We start from the raw sequence: 17,879 nt of genomic DNA on the forward strand, positions 1-17,879 counted from the left end.
CAGGTACTTCCTTTCTTAGCACGGTCTGATCACTCAGTGGCTATGAGTAACACAAGGCTTTTCTGAACATTAATACCAGTGCATGGACTGGTGTAAAAAGGCCTTTCTGTCCTCCGCTCAGATGCTGGAGCTGGCACACTGCCCAGGTACGGGGTGGAAGTCAGACAGCTCGGAGTCTTCCTAACACACACAGCATTTCACTAGAGAGTGTGGAAAACAGCACCATGGAAAACAGCACCATGGAAAACAGCACCATGGAAAACAGCACCACCATCCAGCTGAAAGCACAGGATGGATATCTTTGCAAGCAAAGCTGTTTCAGGAGGCAGCCATATGCCCACAGGTACTTCAACAGAGATGCAAGATTGACACTCATCTACAAGTTGGGGAAAGCAACCAAAAGCATTATTCATGTGAGCATTAGAAAAGTTTACTTCAGGGTCCTGGTCTACTCTCAAATCCAGCTACTTTATTTCTGCTTCTTTAATTCCCTCCCTTAGGCATAATTCCAAATAAGCTCACAACAACCATGCTACCAGTTAGCTTTTTCCCCCACTTTCTCCACATTTTCAGTGTGGAGTGGAGCCAATTTCTGAAGAGCTCAGCATATTGCATGAGGAAGGCAAGGCAGAGAAGAGGTAGATGCGCTCCAGCATGGACTGCTCCTTCCAGGTACAAGGCCAAGGGAATTGTAAGAGGTCATACATGCCAAACACATTCAGTGACCTCCCCAGGCAGGTTGGCAGGCAACAACTGCAGGAAATCATAGGCTGAAAGGAAAAAAGAGAGGGCAACAACAACAAAATTCTCCATCCCAGCCCTAAAACTTCACATGGGCACAGCATAAGGAAGGACTAGTGAAAGGTAGCTAATTTCTGCATGCTGCCAGCACGTGTGAAACCTCTTGGCAGGCCGCAAAATGCGATACAAGAGGGATAATAGTTTGGACAAAGCAGGCACTCCTACTGCCCCTGTTCCACCACAACCTGTTTGCTTTCATCTCCATCTCACTACATCCCAGGTCTCATGGCCATGAGGAATTCCAGATTAATCCAGGAGCACTGCTCCAGGCAAGGGCATGAAGAACGGACAGGCAGAGAGCTCAGAGCTTGTCACAGCTCAAGGCATGACCACTACCCTGGGCAGAACCTTACTGCATGAGTATTGCAATTTATCTAACAGGAAACAACAAAAGTGGACCAAAAGAAAACCCAGACCACCTAGTTACTTGGCTTGCTGAATGAGAAGAAATGTCGTTTGCAAGAGAAGAGGGTTTAGCAGGCTCACCAGCCACAAGCTCAGCTCTCCTTGCCATCCTTAGAGGCTCCAGTTCACCTCCAGGTACTTCAGACCCTGCACATGGACCTGCACCAGAGAGACAAGTCCTCAAGCAGGAGAGGTCTCCTGTGACCTCCCGCAGAACAGGGCACTTCCCTCCTTCAGCGCTACAAAAGCTGGAACCACGGGACACAGAGCTAAAGACTGCAGAATATATCCTGAGAGTCAAAAGAGGGTATCACATGCTATCCAGTCATAAGGTTGGATAGCTTCTTCTACTTCTCTTTGTGTTTCTTCTGTTTCCAGACATCCATATGAGCCAAGGACCATCTCTGAAGCCTGCCTCAAAGAAAATTCTCTGATTAAAATCCTCTCTCAGCCAATTTAACCTTATGGAGCTTAAAGGTATGTGCAAAATAAGGCATGCACTTTGAATGGTGTCCATGGGCAACTGTCACCACTCTTCTTATGGCCCCAAATAGGACAGAAGGGAGTTATGGCCCTGCTGGTGCTATTCCAGTTGCCTCTATTCACAATAGTGAATTCTCACTGAAGATTAACCTCCCACTTCTCCCACAAATGGCTCTGCTCCTGCCGAAGACTCATGCAGCTGCAGTGGTCTTCTTCCCGGTTCAGGCTCCTGCCTCTGTTAGCCAGAGATGCCAGCAGTTCCCCCACCTTGAATGAGGAGAAACAGCACCTTTTCAAAGCAAATTCACAAATTCTTTGGCACAAGGATCTTGTCTCCCTCCCAAGACAGTCAGTCCAGCTCTCATTCCTAAATACCTGTGGGAACTCTTCTTTCCTCAGCAATATATTGAGGACTCCAGTCTCCTGTGCTGTGTAGTGCTTCTCTCTTACCCATCTACTCTGAATGTCACATCCCACTACCAGTGCCAATCTCTACCAGAGCTTACCTCTTCCTGCAAGTGCCCTAAACTGGCTGATTTTGTCAAGGTGAGTCTAACAGATGCTGCATCCCTGCAAATAAAGCCAGATCACTTGCAATTGTCTGGACTACCATTTGGTGTTCCAGGACTAAATTCATCCGAGCTATGTATTACAGGTAAATACTGTCAAACTATGATCTGGGCTGGGAGAGACCCAGGCAACGCTGAGAAAAACATTATTTTTTTCTTTTTTCTTTCGTCTATGATAGCTTCTCTAAGCCTATCAGCACACTAAGTAGCACTTCCTAGTTGAGTGTCAAGGAGTCAGAAAAAAAAAAAACAAGGAGAACCTGGACAGAAAGCAACTCCTCGTTCATTCATCCAAGGCTCTATCTATGAAGTGAGCCTTCCACTCTATGAGGATTTTCATACTCCTTCTCTTCTTGGCATCCTAGGCACCTTTCAGCCATGAATAAAACAATACATTAAACAATTTGTATACACAACCCACCCTCTTCTTTATACCCTCTGTGCAGGGAAAGCTCTGCACAGTGTTTGTTCTAGGATGGCTGCTCTACAATGTATAAGCCTGTCCGCACTCACATTAGAGGAGGCGTTTGGAGCAGAAGGTGATGAAGTTTGCAATGGATTTGAATCACACTGGGTCTTCGCTCCACAGCCTTAGACCAGCCTCCCTCTCCCTCCAGTCATCTCCAGCACGGCTCACTAGAAGTGCTGGCACATGAACCAGGGACCTGCTCAGGGAGGCTGTGCCCTTCATGGGGGATGCTCTCCTGTGCACAAGTCATGCTAAATATTTTGTTTTTCCCCACAATCAACAGGTAGATTTTTGCTTTTTATTCTTTGTGTCACCACTGGTCTGTCCTGCCAGTCATGCTATTTGGGGACTGAGCCCTGATGGTTCACAGAATATCACAAGCCACTTTCAAATCCAAGCAATGGAGTTACCTGCAATTATCTAAATTAATCTCACAAATCTCACAAAATATGCCAGTCCCATCATCAAGTCCACTTTGTGTTCACAGGCGTCAGCTACACATGCTTTCCCACACATCTTCCTCCCTACATCCTCAACTCTGAGACCTGTTCTTATAATTTGAGGGGCTGAAAAGGAAAATATGGGTCCTAAATGCGGTAGGATAGAAATGCAGTGGATAGAAATCGATAGGCTGAAGCAGCACACCAAAGAGCACTGTTGTCAAAAGATCAGCCTCAGCATGCTCAGGAGGACAGACTCAGCAATGTGTATTCTGAGTTTCTCTCCACCTACAGCTTTCAGGACAATTAGCAGTATCAGGAAACAAAATGCAGAATGCAGAACATTAAAGTTAATCCAGGGTTTAGACAGCTGTTCCACTGGATAGCTTGCAGCAATCTGACAGTGAGAATTTTAGATTTAAAAAAAAAAAAAAAAAATCAAAGGGTGCTGGTCATAGGGAGCTGTTTTATATGGGTTTTATTTAGCACTAGGTTGTCAGTCTTATTGTTGTTTCAGTACTAATCATTTTCCCCATCATTATCATTACCCCAGTGTGATTCTGCTGGCATCAAAGTGCTGAAATACTCTGGTTATCAACGTTTTTGCCAATAAGTTTGTCCAGAGCAGCTGGTCCAATCATATTAGTATCTCATCAGGATCAACACAACAGCAGAAAAATGCAATAAAAAGCCCCAGTCTACATGAACGCCAACGTACACTACTAGGCTGGGGAACATTTGCTACAACAAACCATCATCATAGCCAGGAGCACTGGAAGAGCAGTGCTCTGCCACTTCTCTACTGCTATTCTTGATGAAGACCAGCAACGAGTACCCAGAAGCCACTTCATGCCACTGAAAAGCATTTGACACTTTTGCAAAGGCCCAAGAGCCATTGAAGCAGCAATGTGAGGTCAGCGGGCAGTATGTGAGGTCAGGAGATACAATTTACCTAAAGGTAAAAGGCTTTGACCATCACCTCAGTGAGTCAGGTTGCTCTCATGAGTTGAGTCAGCTTTCTGATCAGTGTAATGAAAGATGGGAAGGCTTCAGTAACAAGCTGAAAGAAAGGCTGAGGGAGGGACAAAGAAAACCTCATAAAGAACGGCTTGTTTTGAAGCAGGATAAATCCCACACTGACTGTGGGGTTTTCTGTTTGACTTCTGTTATGTTGTGCCTCTGGGGAATTACAACAAGTGTTTGTTAAGATTTTGAAGATCCCCGGGCCAGAACTGTGCAAAACTTTGCCCCAGTACTATAACACTCACCGGTAGAAGGCACTGTGCACCCTTTCTGGCAGTCAGACAGCGAGTGTTTCTTGTAGGGCTTCTGCTCTGGCATGTCCTCCCTGTTTGCCTTGGGATCCAGGAGGGGAAGTCTGCTCAGGACAGGGGACTGTGGGATGCTGGGCAGTGTCCGGGACTTTCCCAGGAGCGGCCTCTGCAGCTTTCTGTCCAATGATCTTGAAGAGAAAAAATACAGGGTCCATCCATTTGAGCAGGTGAAATAACTTTCCTGAAGGTAGGTAATTTCTCTGCAGGACACTTCTGTGACACACAATATTGTCACTGGACTGACAGGATACAGCTGTTCCCATGACTGAACTCCACCCTTAGTTTGCAAAGCTGCTGCTATTTCATCAAAGCCTTCTCCCTTTGCCAGAGTATTTTAATTAGGATTTTCATCTTGAGCTGCAAAACTTAATCAGCATAGACAACACAATGCACGTTATAGCACCTCCAGCCTACCCCAATTTAAAATTTAAGGATAATCTGAATTAAACAAATACAGCGACCAGAGGGTTCAAGCCTGAAAGGGTATGAATTGCTGTTAATAGAGTAGATGTCCCCTCTTAACTCTGAGACTAGTCTGAGACATCAGAATACTTTTTTTAGTGGAAACTAAGGAGCTAGTGACACACATGGGGAAGGTCTGCGTAACCAGGTGGACTTACACTGTGGAGAGACGCACTGTAAATGTCTCAAAGGTTTCATGCATTGTGTAGAAACACACTTCCAGGTCTCAACACGGTCAACATTCAACCGAGTCTGACCACAGGGCTCAAAAGCTGCAGGGATGACCAGCACACACACCCATAGGCTCACAGTGTGACTTGTTTTTCTTCAAAATCCATACTAAGCCACATCTCAAGAAGGGCAGAGGAGCACATTGTTTCAACTTTTCTCCCCTCACAGCTCCCCATTTTTCTTGCTTCATTTTACATAATCCCTCAAGGAATAAACTTCAAGTGCTGTCCTTGGGGATGACATTCGCCCAGGCTACACCCTAAAGATTCCACAAATGTGATAAAAAGGAATCGAAACCTAATGCTGCAGCTGTTTGAACAGAAGCAGCGGGATTGTTCTGTCCTCAGGAACACAGGCTGGGAGTTATCCCAGGGCCCTTATGGCCCTGTCCTCCACTGCCACATGGTTTTGTGTCACATAATCCACATCTTAAATTGACTGAGCTCCCCCAGCAAAACTGTAAAGGGGCTAGGCAAAAGGCCCCTCCTTGCAAAAGGCTGCTTTCATGTCTTCAGATGGTACAAAAATCTTCAAATTTCCATCCAAAATTCAATTCATAGCTCATTTATACTCATTTGTTCTTGAGCCAATATTAACCTTTAGCTTAAATAATTATTTTCCCTCTCTAGTGTTTACTCCCATGATTAATTTCCATTATACAGTAGTCATATCCCCTTTTGGCCTTCATTTTACTAGGCTGATTAAGCCAAACTCTTTCAGCCTCTTCTCATAAAATAAACTGTCAGTCCCCATGGCCATTCCACATCCCGTCCTTGCACTCATTCTAGCTTGGATTCAGCATCCTCCAAGGCCCTAAGCACCATGCAGGATTACAGATTGCAGTGCCTTGCAATGACACACTTGGTCAAACCCAGGCTGCAATTCCCTTGCAGACTACATGGGCAGCGCTCTGTCACAATGTGATCTGCACACACTGCCACGTCTCCTCCTCTCTCGGCTCCTTCCACCCTGAGGATCTCTCAGCTTCTCACAGGAAGTCTCTGCTTAGTGGTTCCTAAAACAATGACCCTGCACTTTACACTACTAAATTTTATCCTATTTCCACTAAGCCAATCCTCAAGGTCATACAAGGAGAGTCTATCCCGCAAAAGCTCCTGACCCTCAGAGGCTGCCTGTCACTGCTATGTTTATTATGATCATTTTTCTTTCTCTTTACAAATGTGACAGCAGCCCTTGATTTGTGTTGGCATCTGATGCAATTTATGGGCAAGCAGGGACACAAAGACCAGTAGGGAGCTACAGATCTGTGCAATGATATCCCGCAGGATATTAAATTATCAGATGCACAACAACAGACATAAGCAGCATTTGGTCAGAGGGGCAGGATCCACAGACACCAGAAACCTAGGCAACCCATCCATTGACCTCAGAGGCCTTTTATACAAACCCTAACACACAACTCTGTTAGAGAAGGCGGCGGGAGCATATTTGGAAGTTTAGGTTTAGAAAGAGGTAGTAGATTGGATTCACACTTAATTCCCAGGAAATGCTGATCTGTTCCCAAGACCTGTCAGCTGGACGTTCTCTATTCAGAAGGGAGCTGGCATTAGCTGCAGGAACAGCATTGCTGGCAGCCATGGACAGGCACAGCCAGAGCTGTATGGGGCCCTGGTGTGGCAGCATTCCCTGCACTTCATTTGTATCAACAGGAAAATGAACTACACAAAAAGATACAAAAACAGAATTAGCATGCTGGGTTGTTTCTATTTTAGTAAAACTTAAGCAGCTCTCAAGTGTAACACATTTTATTGGCACCAGACAAAAGAGACACAACTTAGCATATTGCTTTGCTGCATAAATGAGTCCTAGGCTCTGTTAGAGTTCAAAACATTCCTTTTTTCTTGCATGCAAATCTCAGTGCTTTTAAATGCACCTGTGTATAGTTCTGGGATCAACTGCAGGATGGCATTAGCATTTTAAATACTAACCTTACTTTGTGGCCTCAGTGCCACTCACACAAATTGCACTAGGGTAAAAGGGAAAGAATTCATGCCCTAAGAGGAGCAATTTTGAAGTTGGGCAGCTGCAGATAATGATTTATATTGGAAAAAGTAAAGAATGAAGACTACATCAGCAACTAGAAACTTGTTTTTAAGTTGAAATCTGAATTTGAATGCCTAAGAAAACTTCAGCTCTATGTACTTACAATCGCCCCTACAAATCCACAGGCCTCAATTTGGACCTGGCATCAGGAAGTCACATTGCATCTACATATGCTTCCTAAAGGCTCCAGAGCTATGCAGTCTCAAGAATGCCACATCCCATTAGTACAGATCACTGATGGGAGTGTAAAGTGCAATTAGAGAAACCATAATCAATGCTGTTACAGCTTATAAACAGCTGCTGTTTGGCATTTTGGTAGAAGGGAGAGCACATAATCAAGGCTTGACAAGGGTGGAAAAATACTTCTGGCTGCATGCAGAAACTCAGCCAGGAGTCCAGCGACAGCTCTATCACGCCCAGCCAGCAGCCAAATGGAGAAATGGGAGAAAAAAGTCACCAGGGCAAGTTGCCCTGCCACCACTGCAGAGGCCAGCTGTAGGATGGCACATAGAGAAGCAGGAGTAGCTTAGCCCCTTAGAAGAGGAGATTAAAGTCCTCCTCATTTCAGCTCCCACGGAAAGCATGCGTACCTATGTCCAGTGAGGAAAACCTGTCCCACAAGCCCAACTTTCCAAAGCCCTTCTGCATAAGAAGGACAGGGTTAATAAATAAATAAGTGAAATTATGCATTTCTGGTCTCTAGGGCTGCACAAGCATTCTCTGGAAGCTCAGTTTCCAGTCTGGGTCCAAGCGTGCCACAGTGCTCTAGCATACACAGCAGCCATAGCCTGCCAACATCCTGGGCGCCTATGCAGAAATGGAGGACACAGAGGTGCTGCTTCCTCAGGTTTTTTTTGAAAGCAATAAGCTAACTGATTCCCCCGCCCTAAGCCCAATTTGATGCATCTGGCACTCCCCAGTGTGGTGATGTCCTTCCCAGCAGCTGTGCTGCTGTCCCTGCACAGCAAAGGCATTCTTGGGAGTGGGTAAGAGAGGGGCACGGCTGAGCAGAGATAAAGTGAAGGGAGGGAAAGAGAAGAGGCTAATGCAAGTTAAACGAGGAAAAGCCAGATCCTGCATCCCTCCAAAAGCACTGCATTCTCCCCCAAAAGCCTGTCTCCCCCTTTTATTTCAGTGCAGAAGCTGCTTTCCAGGCCCTTCTCCCGAGGACTCTTCCCAGCCTGATCAAAGTGCTTAATTTAGTCTAACTTTGAAAGCGAGAAGACAGAGCCTCCTCATTACCCAGGGGAAGAGAGGAGGGATCAACACATTGACTACAGCAGAAAAACAACAGAGATACGGCAAACAGGAGAAAAAAATAGCCTCACATCCATTACTCACTTAAACCAAGAGGGACTCCAAGAAATCTCATTGACTTACATGAGTAAGAGAGTGAACTCTCCAAGTGAGAGAACCTCCCCCAAAATCTCCCAGAAAGGCCTAAAGAAAATGAACCTCTGAAGACCTCCAGTTCCTGGGAATGGGGAGGGAAGCCCTTCCCATGCCAAAGCTCTGAATCTCTGCAGTTCTCAGGCAAAAACCAAGGGCACACTGTGCTAATTCAGCTTCCCTCCATCTTCCCAGAGTCAGACTACTCACAAAAACGTGAACGGGAGAGAAAGGTTAAACCGGTGAGAATCGTTAAATAAGCAAGAGGTCTGGGCCATGCCCAGCAGCAACAGAGTTGACAGCATGGGAACAGGGCGAAAGGAGTAGTGACTGAGGCATCGGCATTAGGGCTGCTCTGGACCTTGTCTGCCTGCTCCAGTCATTACAATCTGGTCGCAGAGCATTGTCCAAAATGCAAAGCCATTTCCAGACTCCAAGGGGACTATGTGTGGGCCTACAGCCCACTCCTCTGGATGGCATCAGTAAATCTTCACTAAAACTGCCATGAAAAGGAAGCTTGTAAAGTTGAAGATTTGGGGTAGAAGAGTTAAATGAGGCACTGAGGTTAGCCTCAGCCTGGGACTGAATAAGGAAGGCAGGGAGAGAGGCCAGGAGAGCTTTGCTACTGAAAAGGGACACTACTTTGAGATCTTCTGAGCTCACGTCTGTTCAAAAGTCTAATGATAACACACTGCTCAGCCTGCTTCTCTAAGGAAGTGTAACTTAGAAATCTGATCTTAAAAAACGTTGCAAAGGTTTCAACTGCATGCAGGAAGGCTAGAGATGCTACAACTCAGGATGAACGATTCTCTACCACAAGTCTCTTTCGGCAAGAAGCAAGGGCAGATACATCTCTGATTAGGTAAAGAGGCTGAAGGTGGTATGTACCACCTCCACAGCCCAAATTGGCGTGGCATTCACCAGAAGCAATGGCTGCAAAAGAAAAAACAGTAACATCCATTCCCCAAAAACAATCTGTGGTGGCCCAGCTAGGTGTTAGGTGACAAGCATGCACACAGCTATACTTATGCAGGATCGCTGGATCAGGAGGAAAGGTTTCCAACAGCTCTGAGTTCCAAGGTGCAAGGCTCTTCTTTTATTGGCATCTGCCACAGTGCCTCACCTCACAGTGCAATCTTATTTGGAGGGCCTCCACGTGCTACAAGACCGAGAAGCACAAATAACTGCCTGAAGAACATGCAGAGGATAAGCCCACAGAGCCAAGAAATATCAAGAAACTCTGTTCCAGCTTGTCGCATACTGATCTTTCAAAGACAGAGAGGGGCTTGGAGGCTGCTATGACAAGGACCTCTCACAATATCCACAGTAAAAAGAGTGAAGGGCCACAGCCTGCTGCTTCTGCTGGAAGGAGCAGGGAGAAGAGCAAGCCCATGGACATCCCTCCAGACAACGCATTAGGAGAAGCGGTGCAGACCATGGCAGGCCTTGACCTGAGCATCCTTCAACCTCCTGTGGCCTCTCAATCAATTGCTTCCCAGAAACACCTTCAAAAGTGGTGCCCTTCCAGAGTATGCTTGAGATGTCTAACAGTACTCAGATTCTCACCTTCTGGAAACATGGATGTCTCCTGCTTCAACTCCAGCACAAAAGCCTTCCCTTCTCTGCTTCACCTAGCCTTTCCTGCCTGAAGGCCATAACCCAGAACTGCTGGCAGCAGAGCTCCAGGGCAAAGCAACATGCTCAGTGGCACGCTGACCTGGCTCCATTCCAACCAGCTGGCTTGCTGTACATGGCTGTGTTTTAAGTGTTCCTCACTGACCTCATCTTTTACTAACCCAGCACAGACTTCATTTTGGAGTTGCAGTGATAGAGTCTCTCTAAAAGTGAATGGCACAATTCCAATTCAATCCACCACAAAAGCTACCTTCTTCACCCCCTCCTTCTTCAGGCCAACTTCCTAGAGCCAAAAGCAAGGTACAGCAGCACTTCCACCCCTGTGAGCCTATATAGTACCCCTATGACCACACATCACTCACTGCGCTCTTGTGTGCTCAGTGCTGTATAGAGCACAAAGTCTCTGCTCTGCAGAGGCTATTTGCCATGAGAGAGGCAAAGAAAAGCAGTGATCTGTGTTATGATCTCCTTCATCCCTGTTTGTACAACAGTAGGAAAAAGAAAACATCTAACTGTCCCCGGTTACTATGTAGGGACTTTAAGTCTTGGGAAGAGATCTGAAGCAAAAGAGGATACGAGGCTAGTGCCCTGGGACCGGAAAATTGTTTCTGAACAGAAACACAGAGACAAAGAACAGAGAGCACCAGCAGTAGCAGCCTCTGGGATGCAAGTCAGCATGGTCCAAAATGCAAACCAGCTGCAGAGCCTCACTGAAGGCAAGGAACAAAGTTTAAGGGGATCGCACAGCAGCAGGGAAGCCTACAGAAGGATTTCAAGAGGAAGCAATACAGCTGGGTAAAATGCAGGGTGTCCTTGGAAAATAAAGTCCAGGAATTAGGAACACAATCTTCATGAAACACCAGCACATTTTGCAATTACCTTAGTTTTCTCTGAAAACCAACAAACCCATGTGTCACTGGTACTTTTCCAATGACCCTGTAAATTGCAAAGCCAGACAGAATCACTGAGAAGTCCTACCTTCACATTCAAAAAAAAAAAAAAAACCCAACACAGAAAAACTTTTTTCTCTGCTAACCAGTATACTGATTAGACCTAACTATCTGGCAATCAATGCAGAAGCCACAAATCAGTATCATTTCTCTTCTCAAAAGCATTAGCAACAGGAGTGCTATAATTAGCCACTTCCTTGCAACAGGACCCTGAATCATCCAGATCCTAAAAGGTGAAACTTTCCCACCTGAAAGCCAGCACAGCAAAGCCACCAATTCCTAAGGACACATTTTAGCAGAAATGAGGAGTAACTGACACGACCAAGGGAGGTAACTATTTTAACAGAGAAGGGTAAGCATCACTGCATGGGACTGATGACAAGAGAAAGTTGAAAAACAATCCCCTGCTGCCAGCCCTGCATGCTGCATCCTTGTGGGCAGTCTTTCTCCCACCCTTACTTTCTTGTCCTAGAGATTTGCAAGACTTTCCCGCATTGCACCAATGCCAGGCAGGCTCCTCTATCCCCAGGGCAGTCAGCTCCTCGCCATCATCCCAAGGTTGTGCTGCAGCCTCCTCCCTTGCTCCCAAGAACATCCCAGGAAACAAGAGAACTTCAAATGGTCTCTGAAAAGACAGCGTGCAGCAGCCAGGATGAAATAACAGCCTCCTCCTCTCCTCACTAGCAGCAGCATTGCCGAAACCACTGCCATTTGGACACAACCTCACATCCCCCCACCACAGCCTAACACGCTCCTGTGAGAGCGGTGGGCATCCCTGGGAGACCAGATCTCCTGCTAGCAGGGACCAACCACACAGCTGTGCTGAGTTACTTGTTCTTTAACTATTTGGGACCAGAGACAGGAGGCAACACTAAACCCTTCTGCTGTCTATGCAGAACACAATAAATCTCTCCCGTGCAGGAGGAGTTCAAACATATGACATTTCTTGCTGCCTGATTCAACTCAAGCCTCCCCAAAACTGTCTTCACGCTGTTAAAAGGTAACAGCGGGCTGACAAGTGGAGGAAGACAGCTGAAAACAGAGTATCTTTTATCTGGCTCTGAAGTCATTTCAAAACAAAACAAAAAAAACCAAAACAGCATTCAGCTTGCAGTTCAGAAAAACACAAATGTGTGAAGCTATAAAAATACCTTCCCTAAGCTGGTAAATATCACGATTTCAACCAGATGGTTTGCAAAAGCTTCCTTTCCTGCCATTTCTTCTTGATTGAAGTGCCTTTCTCCAGCAGGGACCATCATCCAAACACAAAACAAAATGCCACCTTGCATTGGAAAACTAATTGCATTTTCATTAGGAACGGTGATAAGGGCTTCATGGACCTCCAGAAGGTACAATAGGGAAGTTCACACATCCTTCATGCCAGGAAACATCAGGAGGACCTTGGCAAAACATTTCTGAAGTGGAATTTGGAGAGCCACAGAAGACCACTCAACACCCGTTCACCTTTCCAAGCTCAGCTGTGCCACAGGACCCAGCCCAGCTTGCTGCTCCCATGCCCAGCGTGCTGAACTAGGCTTTGGAGACATCCCAGTCAAAAATCTAATTTACCAAATTCCCACAGAAAAGGCCAGAAGTTCTTTTTGTCATGGTGGCTGCTTGCCAAGCCTTGGCCCAGCAACTGCTGCCTCCTGGGCCTCTCTGGCTCAGGTGATTTGAGAGGGGCTGCTTGCCATCTAGGCTAATTTAAAGCCAAAATAATCCATTTGGACCTACACAGAGGGATGTATTGTGCAGAGGGGAATTGAAGCAGTCCTTGAAACGGGGCTACTCCACTGTAAACTGGCAGGCTACCCATCAAATGCGCTCCCAGGCAGGCAGGCAGGATCAAAGTCTCATCTCTGCTCAGGAAGGTGCTCACAAGCACCAAGGCAGCATGGAGCAGCTGGCTGCATGCCTGGTGTCAGGATGGGGAAGGGGACAAGGGTTCATACATAGCCCACACAAGAAACCTCAATCCCAGCAAAACACCATCTCAAGTCACCTCCTCTTCCAGGAAACTCTTCCTCTCAGGTCACATCAAGACCTGAGCTTGTCCAGATGTCAAACCTGAGAGCAAGTGACAAACCAAGACACCAGTCTTCATCTGGCTAAAAAAAAAAAAAAAAATACCATCAGCGTGGCTCACCCAGGGCTGATCACAGTGGAGAGGGATGAATGGTGTATAGCTGTGCCTCTCACTGCTCCTACCTTAAGAAAACACCATTTTTCTCAGCTCAAGACCAGGCAGTGAACCAAGCGCTCAATTACTTGCAGAGCTCTCACTAATCCCTGAGTACAGCTTTCTTTAGGTCATGCTCACCCTCAGTCTTTCACAGGCACTTATGGTCTCCCTGCTCCCTGACCAGATTCACTCTATCTCTGTGAATACTTCAGCTCTAATAGCCACAAGATTTTTCCTCATCATGTCTCACAACAGAGAGAAGCCCTGTTACACCTTATTGCACATCCACTAAGACGACCTGCACTTCATTAACAGAGGAGAACAAATTGTTCTACGTTTGTAGGGCAAAAAGCAGCCATGAGGCTTTCAGAAGTGTTCAGAACAGAGGGGAAGGCTTGGAAGCGGGAACCTGGGAAAAAAATGATGGCTATAGTTTGTTAAGGCTGGATAACGCCACAGACAGGAAATGCTCTACTGTGGATAAAGAGTTTCCATTCAGACACATGTCATCATGACCTGTTCCTGTGGCTCTCTCTAATGGACTTCAGCCACACGGAACTTCTTCGGTTTCCACCCATGCAGCCACCTACGGGAGTCAGGTTTCCACTCTGAGCTGCTCCCCTCACTAACTATATCAAGCTCCTAGGAGCCTAGGAACTGACTGTGTTAGGCAAACTAGGATCCCGATTCAAAGCAGAGACAACACCCTCTCCTGGTACCCTGCTAATTTCCCTTCATCTCCTTCAGCCTCACTCCCTCTGCCTGTAGCAGAGACAACAAACACACACAAATACAGTTTTAGCCCTTCCAGGCATGGAAAGGGCTTGCATGCCCATGGCAGGAGGTCAACATTGTACTCCATGACGCAGCTGCAAGCAGGATGTAGACACCAGGCTCACCCACCAGCCCCACTGCTGCAGCATCTTGCTGTGCTGTAGAGACCTCACGTAGCACCCAGACCTTCCTTTCCCCAAGGCAATACCAACATTTCAACACATGCTTAAACTTTTGTCATTGGTCTTTCTCCCTCTGTCTTTTTAAAACAGGACTTTGCTAGCAATAAAAAGGAGACCAAACCACCCTGAATTTGTTCATATGGCTCCTACCACCTTTCACTCACTGTCTCCCCAGTCCTCAGTGTTTCTGGCCAACCCTGCACAAAGCAGCAGCTTGGCTGATTTTCAGGGGCCCATGGCCAGGATAACCAGATAAAGGAAAGAAGCTGCATGTCCTGAAGTTTGTTAGACACGCACCTCCTCTCAGCCCACTTGCTTTGAGCAGTGTGTAAAAAGACCAGAGGTGCTAATTCCCACCCTGTTGCAGAAAGAAATCTCCACAGCTCTAATCTGTGGGTTGCCAAAGACAGGGCTACCATGTTGTTTCCTAATCCTGCTTTGTTTTGCAGGCTATTAAGTTAAGGCTCTTTAGCACTTTGCTCTCTCTGTCCTCTTAGAAAAGCCTTGTGCTCAGTGAAAGCTCACCACCTCCTGCCCACGCTTCCTTTCAGTCCTGCCCCCCAGAATGCCAGAAGGGCAGCAACCACCTGGGAGTCCCACAGCCTTTAGCACACAAGGGCAACAGCCCCCACACCACTGACCAAGACGTGATGGAGGTACCATATTTCGGTTCAAGGTACTCCTCTGCCCCCTGACAACCCATGAGCTTTCATTTCCCACGCTCCCTTCTCTTTAAGGGAACAGAAGTACGTAGTGCAAGACATCTATTTTGTTGGCTGGATGCTTCCTTAGCTCGCTGGGTATTGCTCCTGCGTACAAAGGACAACCTCATGTAAGGATGCCTCGGGCATAAATGATGTGGACGACCAGCTGAGGTTGTCAGGGTGCAGCGAGGGCTAGCTGCTCCCTCGGGGCTGGGAGCTAGGAGCCAAGGGGGATAACCGGCACGATAGGGCAGACGCCTCATCGGCCAGGGCCCAGTCCCATGGTACCTGAGCAAGGGAGCAGGGCAGGCCCAGAGACAGTGGCCAGGTTCAACCAAGAGCGCAAACCATCAGGCAAGTTCGTGGTGATGAGCTAAGTCCAAGGTCCAGGAGGAAGAGCATCATCTCCAGTGCCTGCAGGCCCTCCTCTCACTATGACAGTGCACTGGCTCGCAAATTCATCAGGCAGGAAAGAAACTTGAATAACTTGTATTTAATAAATAATTGCTACCTTTTGCAGCATCCCCAGCTTCACCTAGCCTCAGTGACAGCACGGCCAAACTCAACATCCCATTTTCAGTCTCATGACACGTGGGTGGTTTTCCCTGTTGCTTCAAACTCCTGGAGTCAGGAGTTTGAAGTCAATGTCCTTGTAAAGGACATAGCTTCTTCTTCCTGTTTGTAACAAGCAGCATCAAAGATGATCTCTAAATGCTCCAATACAGTAAGCATAAAGACCCCCGAGACATCTGTTGGGGTTGCTTGATTTATTTTAAAATCCACAATTTCTGCACTGTGACTAATATGTTTCCAGCACCTGAGGTTAACAATGCTGAACCTGGCATATCTAAAGCCACTAAACTTTGGCAAAAATAATTATAGTATGTTTTCATCAGAGAAAAATTATAACTATAGGGCACAGATAGGATTTTTCTGTTGCTCTTTCAAACCCTACTGGGCACCACAGTGCAGCTGTCTCTTCCATCTAAAAACCTTAGTTTGCTTTTCATTTTCCCCTGAAGCATCAAAATATCATCAGTTAGTACGAGTGGCAGGTTACCACCATGATTAGATGGCCAACAATCCAACAGGATAGATTTAATGTTCCCGAGGTGTCACGGTAACGTCCCAAAAAAGTGGCTTTTAATGAAAGAGTAATCGATACACTGATGAGCTGGAAATAGAGCCCTTTTGCAAGGGCAGGATTCCCTGTGACAATTGCACGCTGCATACACTTGTCTCTATTCTCCTCGGCTAGATAGGAGGTTAATGGATTTTATCTGTCTTACAACAGAAAAAGAAAGAGCAAGGAGCAAACAGCCCCATAATAACAGGAACTAAATCCAATCCCTGGTCTCTCCACCAAAGTGTTTTGATCAGTCTCCAGGCCTAACAAGACTAGCCCAGGTTACCAGAGCACGGAGGCAAGGCAAAAGTAGTCAACAACTTGTTTCCTTTGTAACAGGTTCAGATTTTAATCCTTGACGAACTTGAGGACTCTCTGCACGATGTCGCCAGCACAAAAAGTGAGAACCTGCCTTCCACAATGTCTTTGTGCTGCATGGCTCTCTACAGCTGCCCGCCAGAGGGGACCATGCCACCTTGGGGCTATTCTGCAGGTCCCAGCCCCTGGAAAGCGCAAGAAGTAAATCTCAGAAATGTCTCATATCTACACAAGAACTGAGGCATGCTTCTAGCTGCCAGGTTAGCTGTGACAAAGGGGCAAATTCAGCACAGCCCCCATAGAGGAAGTGGCAAAGAGGGGTTCTGCAAGGTGAACCATCTGTTTGCAGTCTCTCTTGCCCCTCAGAAGGAAAAGCATTCCCTAAAATTGTCAGAGTTTGAATAACCTCCTGCTCTCCACACCTCTTTCTGGAAAATAGACTATTCTAAGGTTAAAAAGCTAACACGGTTGCTTACTTCAGAGCCTCACACCACACACACACTACAGAAATGCATCAACACTCCCACTGAAACCCAATTCTCCATTGCCGCCTCTCTCCAGGGTTATCAGCCCACAGCCAAGACTCCCTTTTCCTTTCCTCATCTATACAACTTCTATGTAATTTAATAACATGTTGTTAAGGGGTTAATAGTAACATTAATGAGAATTACGTTCTGTGACTGAAGCAGAGATGCATTTTCTCCACATGTTTCCCTGATCATGTTCTTCTGTCAGCTGCTGGGCAATTTGTACAGGAGAAGGCTGGAGCCATCTGCACCAATCCTGTACAAACGGAAGATCACTGGAGGATGAAATCCCAAGCAATCCATCCCAGATGAGAACAGACTGAGAATTCTTGAACAGGGAGCCTTCCTGAGATGAATATAGACTGTTCTTCACAAATACTAATGCAATACCATTTTATGCCTTTGGAAGGTCATCTAGGTGCTAGGAATAAATAACGACCCATGTGTTTTCTAGTACTTTGAGTGACAATCCCCTGTAACTTTGTGGGTACAAGTCATGCGTATGTTTCTGAAAACTCCCATAACATGCTTCAGGACAGAGTCCTTGCATAATCTGAATTTTAGCTATTTGTTCTTTAAAGTAACAGGAAAAATGCACCGAAGCTTTTCAGTTTTCTACAAATACAGACAATAAGGATTAGCAGACAGGAAAATAAATAAATAAAACATAGGTGGAAACGTGGTCTCTTCAACAGAGGTTGTGACTTCAATTCCATATACAAACCAGCAACAGGGGCATTGAATAACAGGCTTGCCAGCACACACAAATACCAGCTCTATTCAGACAGGCAGTTGCTTCTGAACAGTAAACACCCAGCTGCACATCTGCAGGAA

General features: G+C 46.4%; 1 protein-coding gene across 11 annotated transcripts in view; it reads right to left on the reverse strand.

The window, feature by feature from the left end:
* LOC104142271 (ankyrin repeat and fibronectin type-III domain-containing protein 1) overlaps positions 1–17,879 on the reverse strand; it is a 348,255-nt gene that overhangs the window by 240,070 nt on the left and 90,306 nt on the right. For 10 of the 11 annotated variants that reach the window (XM_068908667.1, XM_068908666.1, XM_068908668.1 and 7 more), the window contains one exon: positions 4,436–4,629. The exons of the other annotated variant lie outside the window; for it this stretch is intronic. In XM_068908667.1, the coding sequence (XP_068764768.1) occupies positions 4,436–4,629 (194 nt within the window). The remainder of the gene's footprint in view (positions 1–4,435; positions 4,630–17,879) is intronic. 11 annotated transcript variants of the gene reach the window in all.

Source organism: Struthio camelus, chromosome 15 (assembly GCF_040807025.1).
Source record: "Struthio camelus isolate bStrCam1 chromosome 15, bStrCam1.hap1, whole genome shotgun sequence".
NCBI classification, from domain to species: Eukaryota; Metazoa; Chordata; class Aves; order Struthioniformes; family Struthionidae; genus Struthio; species Struthio camelus.